This window comes from Seriola dumerili, unplaced genomic scaffold (genome assembly GCF_002260705.1).
Source record: "Seriola dumerili isolate Sdu_G_001 unplaced genomic scaffold, Sdu_1.0 BDQW01000068.1, whole genome shotgun sequence".
Classification (NCBI taxonomy): domain Eukaryota; kingdom Metazoa; phylum Chordata; class Actinopteri; order Carangiformes; family Carangidae; genus Seriola; species Seriola dumerili.
In genome coordinates, this window is record NW_019174323.1 from 17356640 (window position 1) to 17368225 (window position 11586).

General features: G+C 44.0%; 1 protein-coding gene across 1 annotated transcript in view; it reads right to left on the bottom strand.

The window, feature by feature from the left end:
* The window catches only part of LOC111219667 (putative uncharacterized protein MYH16), a 34114-nt gene extending 23041 nt beyond the window's left edge, over nucleotides 1–11073 (bottom strand). Inside the window, exons 1-2 of the mRNA XM_022742379.1 lie at nucleotides 10942–11073; nucleotides 1833–1973 (exon numbers count right to left, since the gene is read on the bottom strand). Of these exons, the coding sequence (XP_022598100.1) occupies nucleotides 1833–1973; nucleotides 10942–11073 (273 nt within the window). The remainder of the gene's footprint in view (nucleotides 1–1832; nucleotides 1974–10941) is intronic.
* Nucleotides 11074–11586: the final 513 nt, after the last annotated feature.

The following is an 11586-nucleotide window of genomic DNA, read 5'->3' on the forward strand; positions in this document are numbered from 1 at the left end:
ATTGCATTTAAATGACTCATTTGTCATATGCAATAACAGTATTTTTAAAGAGGAGATTTTCTATTTAACAGAATTAAATGAAAGAAAAGGAGTGAGGTCAAATGAGGCAAGAAAAACAACAGTAGAGAAAGACTGTGGAAAAAAAAGTGAATATGAAGGTTTAGTTGAATAAAAGAGGCTGAAATCCAAATAAAGTAATTAAATGATACAAAGAGGATCTTACCACCGGTTATGCCCCGAGATGAAACTTATCCTCCCCCAAGTCAGAGGAAACCTTCCCTGTATTAGTCTGCTGTTGTCTTAATATAGCAGCTCTGAACACGGTGACGCACAGTCCTGACCTGATAAGCAAGTTCTACCAAAAACCAGATCACTTAGTCAACAGCCATCCATAACAGGAGTGAAAGACCTGACTGTGAGAGCCTGCTCCGGTTATTACTGTTACTTATGGACCAGTCATCATGGGCAAGGCATTTGGAACAAGCTAATAGCATACCCAAATATCTGGGCATCTGTGAAATGATCAGGCGACCACATTTCCATCTGCGTTTATTTCCATAAAAGTACTTGGTTTGAGTTTGTTCCCTGCACTTTTTGAGACGCTCAGTTTTCTGTCTTGTGCTGAGCTGTTTGCACCTTTAACACTTTCCCCCTGAATGTAAGACGACATCAGTCACAGCTTCGACGCACAAACGCACGATGTCTGTACACACAGGTTGGTGCTGCACAAGTACTTACATATATATATATGTATATATATAGATACTGTGTCTGCGCAGACAGTGTAGTGTGAGCAGCACGTCAACAGATCAGCAGCTCTGTGCGTCTGAGCAGGAGGCGTTCAAGCGCAGTGTTGAGTACATGTCACCTGTATATCTGAAGGGCTCTGTGCACCAACACACAATCACTGTAGTTATGAAGGTAAAACAGAGGTAACGTAGAATATAAATACGCTTCCGTTTGCATCTATGGGCTTGTGGCATGACACGCCCCGTGCAGACAGCTGGACTCCTCTATGGTCTATACCTAAGATGGGCCTCGATTATACTTCCTGGTGGACGCGCACATGGACAGCGGCGCACACCGCGGGCGTGAAGTTCCTTGTACAATCACATGTGCAGCTGGTGGCCATGCGGACGAGTCCGTGCAGACAGAACAAAGTGGAGGGGACACGCAGCCTCGCCTACACCCTCCGATGGCACAATGTACATAACACGGACCTTAACAGATCCTCGCGCACTCACACATTCAGAAAGTATAAGACTAGCTTAAATGCTAAACATTTGACACACTTTAGCTGTATCCCAATTTAGAGACTGCGTCCTTCAGAGGACGCTGTCTACAAAGGTGTGGCCCTTGAGGTTTTAGGGAGTGTGGTTTTAAGTGTTAGCCGTTGAACTGAGCTGAAACCCAATAATTACATTTACAAGTGTGTTTACAAGGGCTCTCTGTCGGTGTCGCTTGCTTTCATTACCGGCACGCAATGAATCTTGGGACAGATTGAGTTGCCCAGGAACAGAAAGACGCATTTCTCGGCCGCATTTGAAGGAGCCTTGGAACTGGGACGGCGTAGTCGCGCTGCTGGTCGGTCTTCAAATGCAAACTCTGAAGGATGCTGCCCGTGGATTGGGACACAGCTGTTTGTGTTTGGCAATAAAACAAAATACTTGTTTATGTTCCAGGTTCACAGACGCACTTTAACCTACATCTACCTGTGTTAATTAGCTGCCTGCAGACCTTCACGAAATCAAAAAGAAACTTCAAAAAACTTTGACCAGCGAGCGATTTAGGATTTCAACGTAGTTCACAATCACACAGCAACAGATACCCACAGCTGCTAATCTGTCCTCCAGTGTGGTGCTATAGCTGTCCCAGTCCAGGTCTTCAGGTTCAGGTTCAGGTTCTGGTTCTTGTCCAAAATCTGCCTGGTTCCCACCGACCTCCTCAGACTCATCAGACACGGAGCGGCAGCGCTGACGGAGCGTCACAGACATCATCCTGATTGTACGTCCTCTCGTCTGTTCGCTCTGTTGCCGTGCAGACTTCACCTGTGTGGCACTGTAGCAACTTGCCCGTCTCTCCTGACGGAGCAAAGAGGCTTAATCACTTCTTTTTCCCTCCCTTCACTCGGTGCACAGCTGTTCTGGTTGTTCCAGGTGGGTTTCAGCGGGAGGATCAGATGGCGGATCCTCTCTCTCACAACACATCTTCAGCTCTGCTCAGCCTTTCTTTGCCTTCCTGATTTTTCAGCCTTGTTTTTCTCTGAGCCTTTGCTTTTTCTCCCTTCTCTCTCTCTCTCTCTCTCTCTCTCGTCTTTCTCTCCTCTCAATCAACCATTCATCTTTTCACTTTAGGGTGTGCTGCTATACTTCTGAAATCCAAACATTCCTGCGTCCGTGCCTCCAGCCGGCTCCTCACTGCTACTGCTGATCCCGTGCAGGTGGCCTCCGCTCGGTCCACTCCTCACCACAACCACCACCTCTCCTGTCCTCCAGTCTCCTCCCCAGGAACAGGTGGCTCTCCTGAGTTTCAGGGGGGATCCAAAGGTGTCCCACAGGGACCGCGGTTGGTGTAGGATGTCGGGTCAGGAGAAAAATCCTGTCGTGTCGGTGCCGCTCTGCCACAGAAATGCAGCTCTCAGCCGAACCATCAAAACCGCACCACAAGACGACAAGAAAACAAGGGCACTGTTCCAGGGTCTAAAATGCCTTTTCTCCTCACATTATAATTGACATAAACGTCTTCTGCGCCCACGCCCACACGGTCCCCCACAATGCCACGGTATTCATCTTCCAAAGAACAACGGGGCGTACTGTGCTTCTGATCCAAGCGTGGATGTTTTTCTTGAATGAAGACCTACAAAGACCAGACTGATGTCCATATCTAGAGTTAACATCAGGCAGGGTTGTAAGATGGGGTGATTATTAAGATAAGACAGAACTTTAATAATAATAATAATAATAATAATACCAGCAGAAATCAGACCAATAAAACAGACTGTTTGAACATTCAGAACCAGCTGTTACTTTGAAATCAAATAACTTGATCATAAAAGTTCATTCTTGACCCTGGAAACTGCAGTTTAACAGACAACAGTAAACTCCATCCCCTGATGAAGACCATGACATGCAGTTGAAAGCTCGGGAAGAAAACAAGTGGACCTTGGGTTAATTTTTTTATTGTTTCGGGGCCATATTGCAATTTTGATAATATTTCGATTAATTGTTCAGCCCTAATTAATACTGTATGAAGAGTTTTGTGGGAGCTGTAACATTGCGGAGCCAAAAAGAACTTCTGGATTATGTACCATAAGAAATAAGTGGAAAATACATGCGATAAAAAACCACATAAAGTTCTGGAATAAGGAGAAAACTTATAACTATTAGATGTGCAAAAATTAAATTCTTTGAAGACGAATGGATCCTCAGAGCACCACACAGTTTCTGCACATGTGCTCTAGACCTTCAAGATACACTTTATTTTCAATATGTTAACATTCGAATGTGCAGATTTGAGAGAATATTTGTGTAAAAGGAGAACCCACTAGAATTGGGTGATATCGAAAATTGTATATCTCGATACAGTCCAGCGCAAATATTGTGCTATACGATATTATATATTATATTAGATTATTCACGTGTTTCTTTTACAATGTATAATTGTTATTGTATTTTATTATTATGGTATAACTGAACACTAAACAGCAGTTCAGTAGGGACAGATTGTGCAAAACTGCAGAACTGAAAGTTATGAAAAGTATCACATACGGTGTAAAATACAGCAATATTCGATATCAAATCAAATATTATCAGATATCTGCCCAAGCAGTAAAACCCACATACAAGTGCAGTGATATGTTTGTGCTCACACCACCGTGATGAATTCCCTCACATCCATTGTACAGCAACAGTGAGTCTCACCAGAGTTTGTGGAAATACAACCTTTCTAAATTACATAAAGTTAGAATAACACTGACTCTAAAACGGCCCAAAGTGACCACAGTTATATGACCGAGGATAAGCACTGCGCCAATGCCACTGAGCCGTGGAGGGCGTCCAGCCACCGAGAACACATGAAAACACAGGATTTCTGAGAATTCGGATTGTTTTATTTTGACAATGTGGTCTGGGTTCTTGTGCAGAGAGGCAGCACAGAGAGATCTCTTTCTGTGACTCCCACTTGACATGGAGAAGACAGAGACACTGAGCTCGCCCAGGCTGCCTCTGCAGACACCACTCATGTCCAACACCAACACGTATCGTATCTGACCAGGAGGCTGCCAGTTAATCAGATACGCAGCTAATTCAAACACGGACCAGATCTCCTTCATACCAACTTTAAGGCTCCAGACCAAGGAAAACTGTAAAGGAAGGCCAGTTTCCTGTTTACTCTGCTGTTTCTGAGTCTTATTCATTCATTCATCAAGAGATCTGAATTGTAGTTCATACCGATTACAGAGTCATAAGGTAACATCAGGACACGGTTACTGTGAATGAAAACATTACAGGAAAGCCCTCTTGTTACACTGATGATCTTTGACTATGTTGGGCTCTATCATGCCAAATGAAACTCAGAGTCTCAGGGTGAAAGTTGTGCCTCCACAAGGAAGAAAACTCACTCCGGAAAACCTCTTAGCATCTCAAAGGCACGATGAATGATAACAGTGGAGGGAAGAGGAGGTCGAACGGTCAGTATAGACATCTTTAATCTTAGATATCTATCATGAAGTCTTGTAAAAAACAAGACTGAGTGTCTACGACCATGGAAGTGGCTCTGTGAAGCTGGAGCTAGGCAGAGTTATGCTTTGAGCTAAATGCTACTGTCTGCATTACAACCAATTGTTTGTGGCGAACATATGGTCACCCACCTGTCACTCAAAGAGGCCACGCCCTCAATTCTCCATAACCTTAGTCCTTAATAAAATGTAAACAGGTGAGTTATATAAACAGGTGTCATGAAGGAGGAAATTAGCTCTAGAGACCAACACAGTTTTTGTACCAGGCTGTAAACATGTTTATTTCTGCTGTAAAGTTGGACATTTTAACATGGGAGTCTATGGGGACTGACTCACTGTTGGAGCCAGGCTCTAGTGGCCATTAGAGGAACTGCAGCGTCTGGTTCTTCAGTGTTGGCTGTTGTAAACTTTTCCATTTTAACATGGGAGTCTATGGGGACTGACTCACTGTTGGAGCCAGGCTCTAGTGGCCATTAGAGGAACTGCAGCTTCTGGTTCTTCAGTGTTGGCTGTTGTAAAGTTTTACATTTTAACATGGGAGTCTTGACAAAAATGTCAGCCTCACGGTGGCATTAGGTGGAAAGTCAGGGGTTCACTAAAGTCATTAGAATTTACTGGGAGCCACAAAAATATTTATTTAGTGGTTGTTGAAACAGACAAACTGACGCTGCTGTTTCTAGAATCATGCTGCTAGCATGGCTAAAATCAATCTCAGCAGGAAATCTTTTCCAATAATAGAGTAAAAACCCAAACTCAAAGCTCAGCACAAGACAGAATATGAAAAGTTTGTTGAAGTGAGAAGCCGTCAGTACTTCCAGTCTACCTGACTGTCTCTACCACAATCTGTTGGCCTCGACTTTCGCCTGACACTCACCTCAAACTTTATCTCTCCTCACCAATTTGTTAATATATTAATTTGCTTCCTTCCTCTTTGCCTTTGAACATTAAGTCAAGCTTCCATTCCCTAGCCTCTCCTCACCCTCCTCTCGCCTCCCCTCTCCACCCTCATCCATCTCTCCCTGCCAGTCTTTTGTCCCACAGTTTGCCTTGGGCCCCAGAAACTTCAGAGCCAGTCCAGACTGAAAGTTTTTCCAGATGCAGAACTGGGGCATCTGGATCGCTCTGCAGGAACACTCCACATTTATTTCCCATTAACAGCAATTGAGGGGTAAACAGTGGACTTTTCTCTGTTTATATCCATTTGTACCAGAGATGTTTGGAACAACAGTAGAAGTAAAGAAAACCTTTTCTTGCAGCGGTAATCCTCAAATTCCTCATTTGGTTTTATTGTCTGTCTTTTACTGGTGTTTTTGTGCTGCACTTCTGAATACGAGTAGTTAATCACAGAGTGGGTGGTACTGTCACGTCTTTTTCCCCTGGTGGTTTTTCTCTTGGTGACACTTTTTAGCTAAGCTGGTGGCATGGCTGCAAATGGCAGTATCCGTTTGTCGGTCCACCTCTTTGGTCCAGACTGAAATATCTCATCAGCTATTGGACGGATTGCCATGAAATTTTGTAGAGATATTCATGGTTCACAGAGAGTGAATCCTCCTGATTTTGATGGTTCCCTTACTTATCCTGTTGTGCCACCATTACGCTGACATTTATGGTCTTTAGTGAAAAGTCTGGAGAACTATTAAATGGATTGCCATTAAATTTGGTACAGATGTTTGTGGTGCCCCAACAACTTTGTTGATCCCCTAACTTTTCATTTACCTTCTTTAGCAGTTCAAGCTTTTCATTTATGCAGTCTAAGCATCTACTGAACTCAAGCAAAAAACTTGGTAAACCTATTCATGATTCCCAGAAGATGTATTTTAACGGCCTTGGTCATCACCTGACGTTTCCCCTAAAGCCACCATGAAGTTTACTTTTCTGTTTTTCAGTGAAACTATTGAATGGATTTCTATAAAATTTGGGAGAGACATTCACGTCCCCCTCAGGATGAATTGTATTAACTTTGGTGATCCCCTGAATTTTCATTTAGCTCCATCATCAGTTCTTTTGATGTGTCCAATAACTTTGGCTTATGATCAAATATCTGCAAAACAGCTGATGAGTTCGCTCTGTGAGGCTGGAGCTAGGCAGAGTTATGCTTTGAGCTAAATGCTAAAGTCTGCATTGCAACGATAGATTGTAAATAAAGATGGACGTAGCCTCCGTGACGTCACCCACAGGTTTCTGAAGAGCAGTTTTGAAGCTCAGAGTGAGCTGCTCCACCGTCGCCATCTTGGCAGTGCCTGACCCTGCCCCTAACCTCCAGCTAATCCAAAAATGGGCAAAGAGGTGGGACGTGTGTGGAGCTCAGACTTTGGTGCATACTGGTTTGTGACAAACATACGCTCACCCACCTGTCACTCAAAGAGGCCACGCCCTCAATTATCCATAACTTTAGTACTTAATAAAATGTAAGTAAGTGTAAGTTAAGAGAAAGAAATTAGCTCTAGACACCAAAACAGTTTTTGTACCAGGCTGTAAACATGTTTACTTCAGCTGTAAAGTTGGACATTTTAACATGTGAGTCTATGGGGACTGACTCACTGTTGGAGCCAGACTCTAGTGGTCATTAAAGCAACGGCAGCTTCTGGCACTTCAGCGTTGGCTTCATCTTTCAGGCCCTGGAGGTTGCTGCTTGGTGCCAACATGGCAAGACTTTATGTCATGCTAACTACGCACCTCTTATTCTGGGGTTGTTAAATCGGACTTAAGGAGTCAGTACCCTTTAAATGGTCAAATGGCTTCTGAAACCCACTTGCCCCTAAACCTTTCCGACATTGGATTAAGGATGGGGTCCGTGTCCGCCCACTTCTTTAACTTTCCGAAACCAACAATCCAACATTCACACCCACCTCAAAATGCGCTGGGTTTGAACTCTGGCTCTCTTTTTTCATTTGTTACACAACTATTTATGGCACTTTTCATGTGAACAACTGAATGCAGCACCATTAATGTCTTCCTGATGAGACTGTCTGAAAATGTGTGCTGCTCAGATCAGCTATAAAGAGTCCTGACGTGGTCTGACAGCACGTCTTCTGACCTAGTTCTAATAGATCACAACCTGGCCCTTATAAAAGAATCCAGTGAACTAGAAAAGTATAAACTTAACACCAGGTGTTTCATACAAAAAATGTAATATCAGTCAGAGGCTGAGATTCACAAGTGGAAAACATTCTCTCTTTCTCTTTTTTTAAGAATGTAGATTTTAAGTTGAAAATAAGTACTTCAAAAGCATGTGAGTGATGACCTTACGGGGCAGTGATCGATTGTGAAGCAGGACTTCATGGTACCCCCGATGACAGATGTGTGAAGTGTCCATGCAGCTTTACCAAACAATAGGGGATAATGAGGAACGGGACCAAGTTCCCCTGGAAAACTGGAAAGCTTCCTACAGGCAGCAGCACTAAATAGCTCTGACAAGGGGGGTCACATTTCTAACTGCAGTCAAATCAGAAGGGCTCCGAGGTATGAATTATGCTGGCTGATCTGTCTCCTTCGCAGATTAACTTCATTATTTATGGTTGGCTAATCCAAGCAGTGAAGAAAAGACGCACTTGGAGCCAGAGCACACCTGGTGATTTCAATAAAAAGAAGTTGTTTTTGTCAGTAAAAGGGTAATAAAAAGAGAAAGAGGGATTATAGAGCGAACACTTTACTTTTACTGAAATTAAAGAATGTGCATTGTGGAGGAAAAACAAGAGTTGCAGTGATTTTAAACCCACTTTTTAGACTGACGTATATCAGTAAGTTAAGGGTTTTTCTCGCAGTATCAGGATGATCATCGACACCTGCTAACGGTCACCATATTCAAAAAGGCACACAGACAAAGATCCACAGTGACACATGAATCTGTCATATCCAGACAGCAGGAAAACTCAGACTGACGCAGCTGCAGTCCAGCTCCTCGTGCTGGTTTATGATGTGTTCCATCGAAGCCGACTGAAGAGTCTGCTAAGGCACTCAGCACCAGTAATGATCAAATCCCACGGGCAGATCTGGAGCGTTTTCCACAAACATTGGCAACACCAGCGCCGCTACACACTCTCACACTAAACCAACACACTCTCCCACGCACACGCTTTTGGAAAATGAGACAAACATCCAAAACAAAATCAATTCTCTCATCGACGTAGACGTTATCTTCAAGTGAGTCTCTGGATAAAACACTTATTCTGTTTTACTTTGCTCTGTTTTTTTCTTCTGTTATCTGGGGACAAATAAAGTTCTACTTGACTTGACTTCTTCACTTCCAAGGAGTATTAACATGTATGAACCAAACCACAGAATTTAATTAGCAAAGGTTTGGATGCTCAATTTAGGTGTTCTCTGTAATGTTTGGTCAGATGGTGATATCTGTATATGGTTTTATTCTCCGAGCACGTAACTACAGTATTGATCTTTAGCAGGAATAAAATAATTCATGATCAAAGGTCCATTTATTAACTCTGGTCCATATACTCCTATGGTACCATAGACTGTAAATAAAGATGGACGTTGCCTCCATGAAGTCACCCACAGGTTTCTGAAAAGCGGTTTTGAGGCTCAGAGTGAGCTGCTCCACTGTCACCATCTTGGCAGTGTCTGACTCCGCCTCTAACTCCCAGCTAATCCAAAAATGGATAAAGAAATGGGGCGTAGGTGGAGCCGAGTTAATAACTGTGGCAAGCACACGCTCCCGTTAGCATCGTTAGCTGGGCGTATGGGCGTCTTGCTCGAAAGCTAAGGCCATGGCTGTTTATACTCTGCTACACATCAGCCTGCTACTAAACTAAAAACCCCAACACCTAAATACCCATAACTAATTCCCCCAGTCCCGTGGGGTAGCTACAACTTTGTCTGCTAGACACAGAACCACATGCAAACTATTCAATAAATAAATTAGAGACAAACACATCTCACGTGCAACTGTCTGCTTCTCTGTGTTTGTTCTTTGTGACTTGGGGCAAGAGAACAAGATTTATTTTGGTTCATTTCGGGGAATTTTATGTCTGTATTAGGTAGTGACAGTGGAGATGGAGAGGAAATACAGAGAGAGAGAGTAGGGGAATGACATGTAGTAAGTGGTCCAGCCAGCCGGGAGTCGAACCGGGGAAATGCTGCTCAGGTCATTTGAGCCCATGTGGTATGCGCCCTAACCATTCGGCAATCAGGTCGCCACTAAACGAGCTTTACACACAACATTGAGTTATTATGACCTTATTAGGTTGTGGTGAATCTAGAAGACACGGACCAACATTAGCTGTAATTCTGAGATGTGTTTGTGGACACCAGGCAAATTCTAGATTCGCTCTCCCTTTAGCTCCGTTTTGGTCTCCACCACCGTCAGCTGCTCGATGCTGCACTATTCTACACTATGCTAAACTAGCTGTTCGCTAACTTTGTCTGTCTGCTGTTTGGTGCTGGGCAGGTTGAAGACAGTGGGTTGACCAAAACTTTTTCAATACCTGACTGTGGCAGGAAATAATAAGATCGATGAGAGTAGTGAAAGTGAATCCCCAACAGTAAAACAGTGAGCTGGAAGATCCTTGAAACACTCTGTGAGGGAAACTGCTGAGCTGCGTCATAAATCTTTGCGGGTTGGTCACCACAAGCAACTCCTACCATATTACAACCAGTCATTTGGTCCAAAGATACTGGTTAGTGCAGACTCAAACTTTGATCTTCTCAGCAGTTAAATGAAAATGTCCTGTATGTACAGACTGAATTCTTCTAACAGGACTGTTGGTTTGTATTTCTCACAGTCAGACTCGTGGTAACACCTCCTCCCTGCAGAAGGGGATGCGCCACTCACACGGTCCTCGCAGTAAACCAACCAGTCACACGGCGCGCCTCGGGCCAGGAAACAGCACGGTGCCTCACAACACTATGACAGCAGGCCGAGTAAAGAAACTCTCCGCTCGCTCTCTCAATAAAACGATCAGCTGGAAAATGGTCAACACAGCAGTAAAAACCCGCAGCATTAAAACAAGCTCGAACACAGCGACTGCCATGGTGTCTGCATCTCTCCCCCCCCCCTCTGCAAGGCTATCATTATCCACTTAATTTCATCCACCCGGGGTTGGTATAATGACCACGTTCAGAATCCCTTATCGAGCAGAAATTCAGACTTAATCACAAATCATGAGTTCTAAAGTATCGAGTGAGCGAAACAAAAGAGGAGAGATTCTCTTAAAGGGGAAAAAAAAGAAGCAAAGAGGGAGCAGACTTACAGCTCGGTACTTAGAGGACACCTCATCCTTCTCCTGGTGGAGCTCAGAGTTCTGCTCCTCCAGCTCCCGGACCCTGGACAGGAGCCGGTCACTCTGCTCTATGGCTCTCCTCAGCTCCTCTCTCTCCCTCATCCCTGCCTCCTGTGTGTGAATGTGCTGCTGCAACGACAGACACCCGACCTGGATCAGCCACACTCACACACACATGCACACGCACACACACACACGCACACACACACACACACACACACACACACAGAAAGCCTGATATTTAGCTGGCTCTCTGACCGAATCCCTCTCACTTTTGTTCACTTCTGTCTGGAGTCTGAACTGAACTGTACCCCCACCTCTCTCCACAAACACACACACACACACACACACACACACACACACACACACACACACACACACACACAGTCAAAGAGCTTTGCCCTCTAAAAGACGTCCACATGCATGTATGAACACATGCACATGTGCCCACATTTCCTCCCCTCTCTCCACGTTGGACTTCTTTCCCTAAAACAATATAAAACCTGCTGCTGCTCCGGAGTCATGAAGGAGAAATAACTTTTCTTTCTTTCTGCACTGACTTCTAAGAAATTTGCCAAATCCAGTAAAAGATGAACATAATTTTTAAAGCTAGAA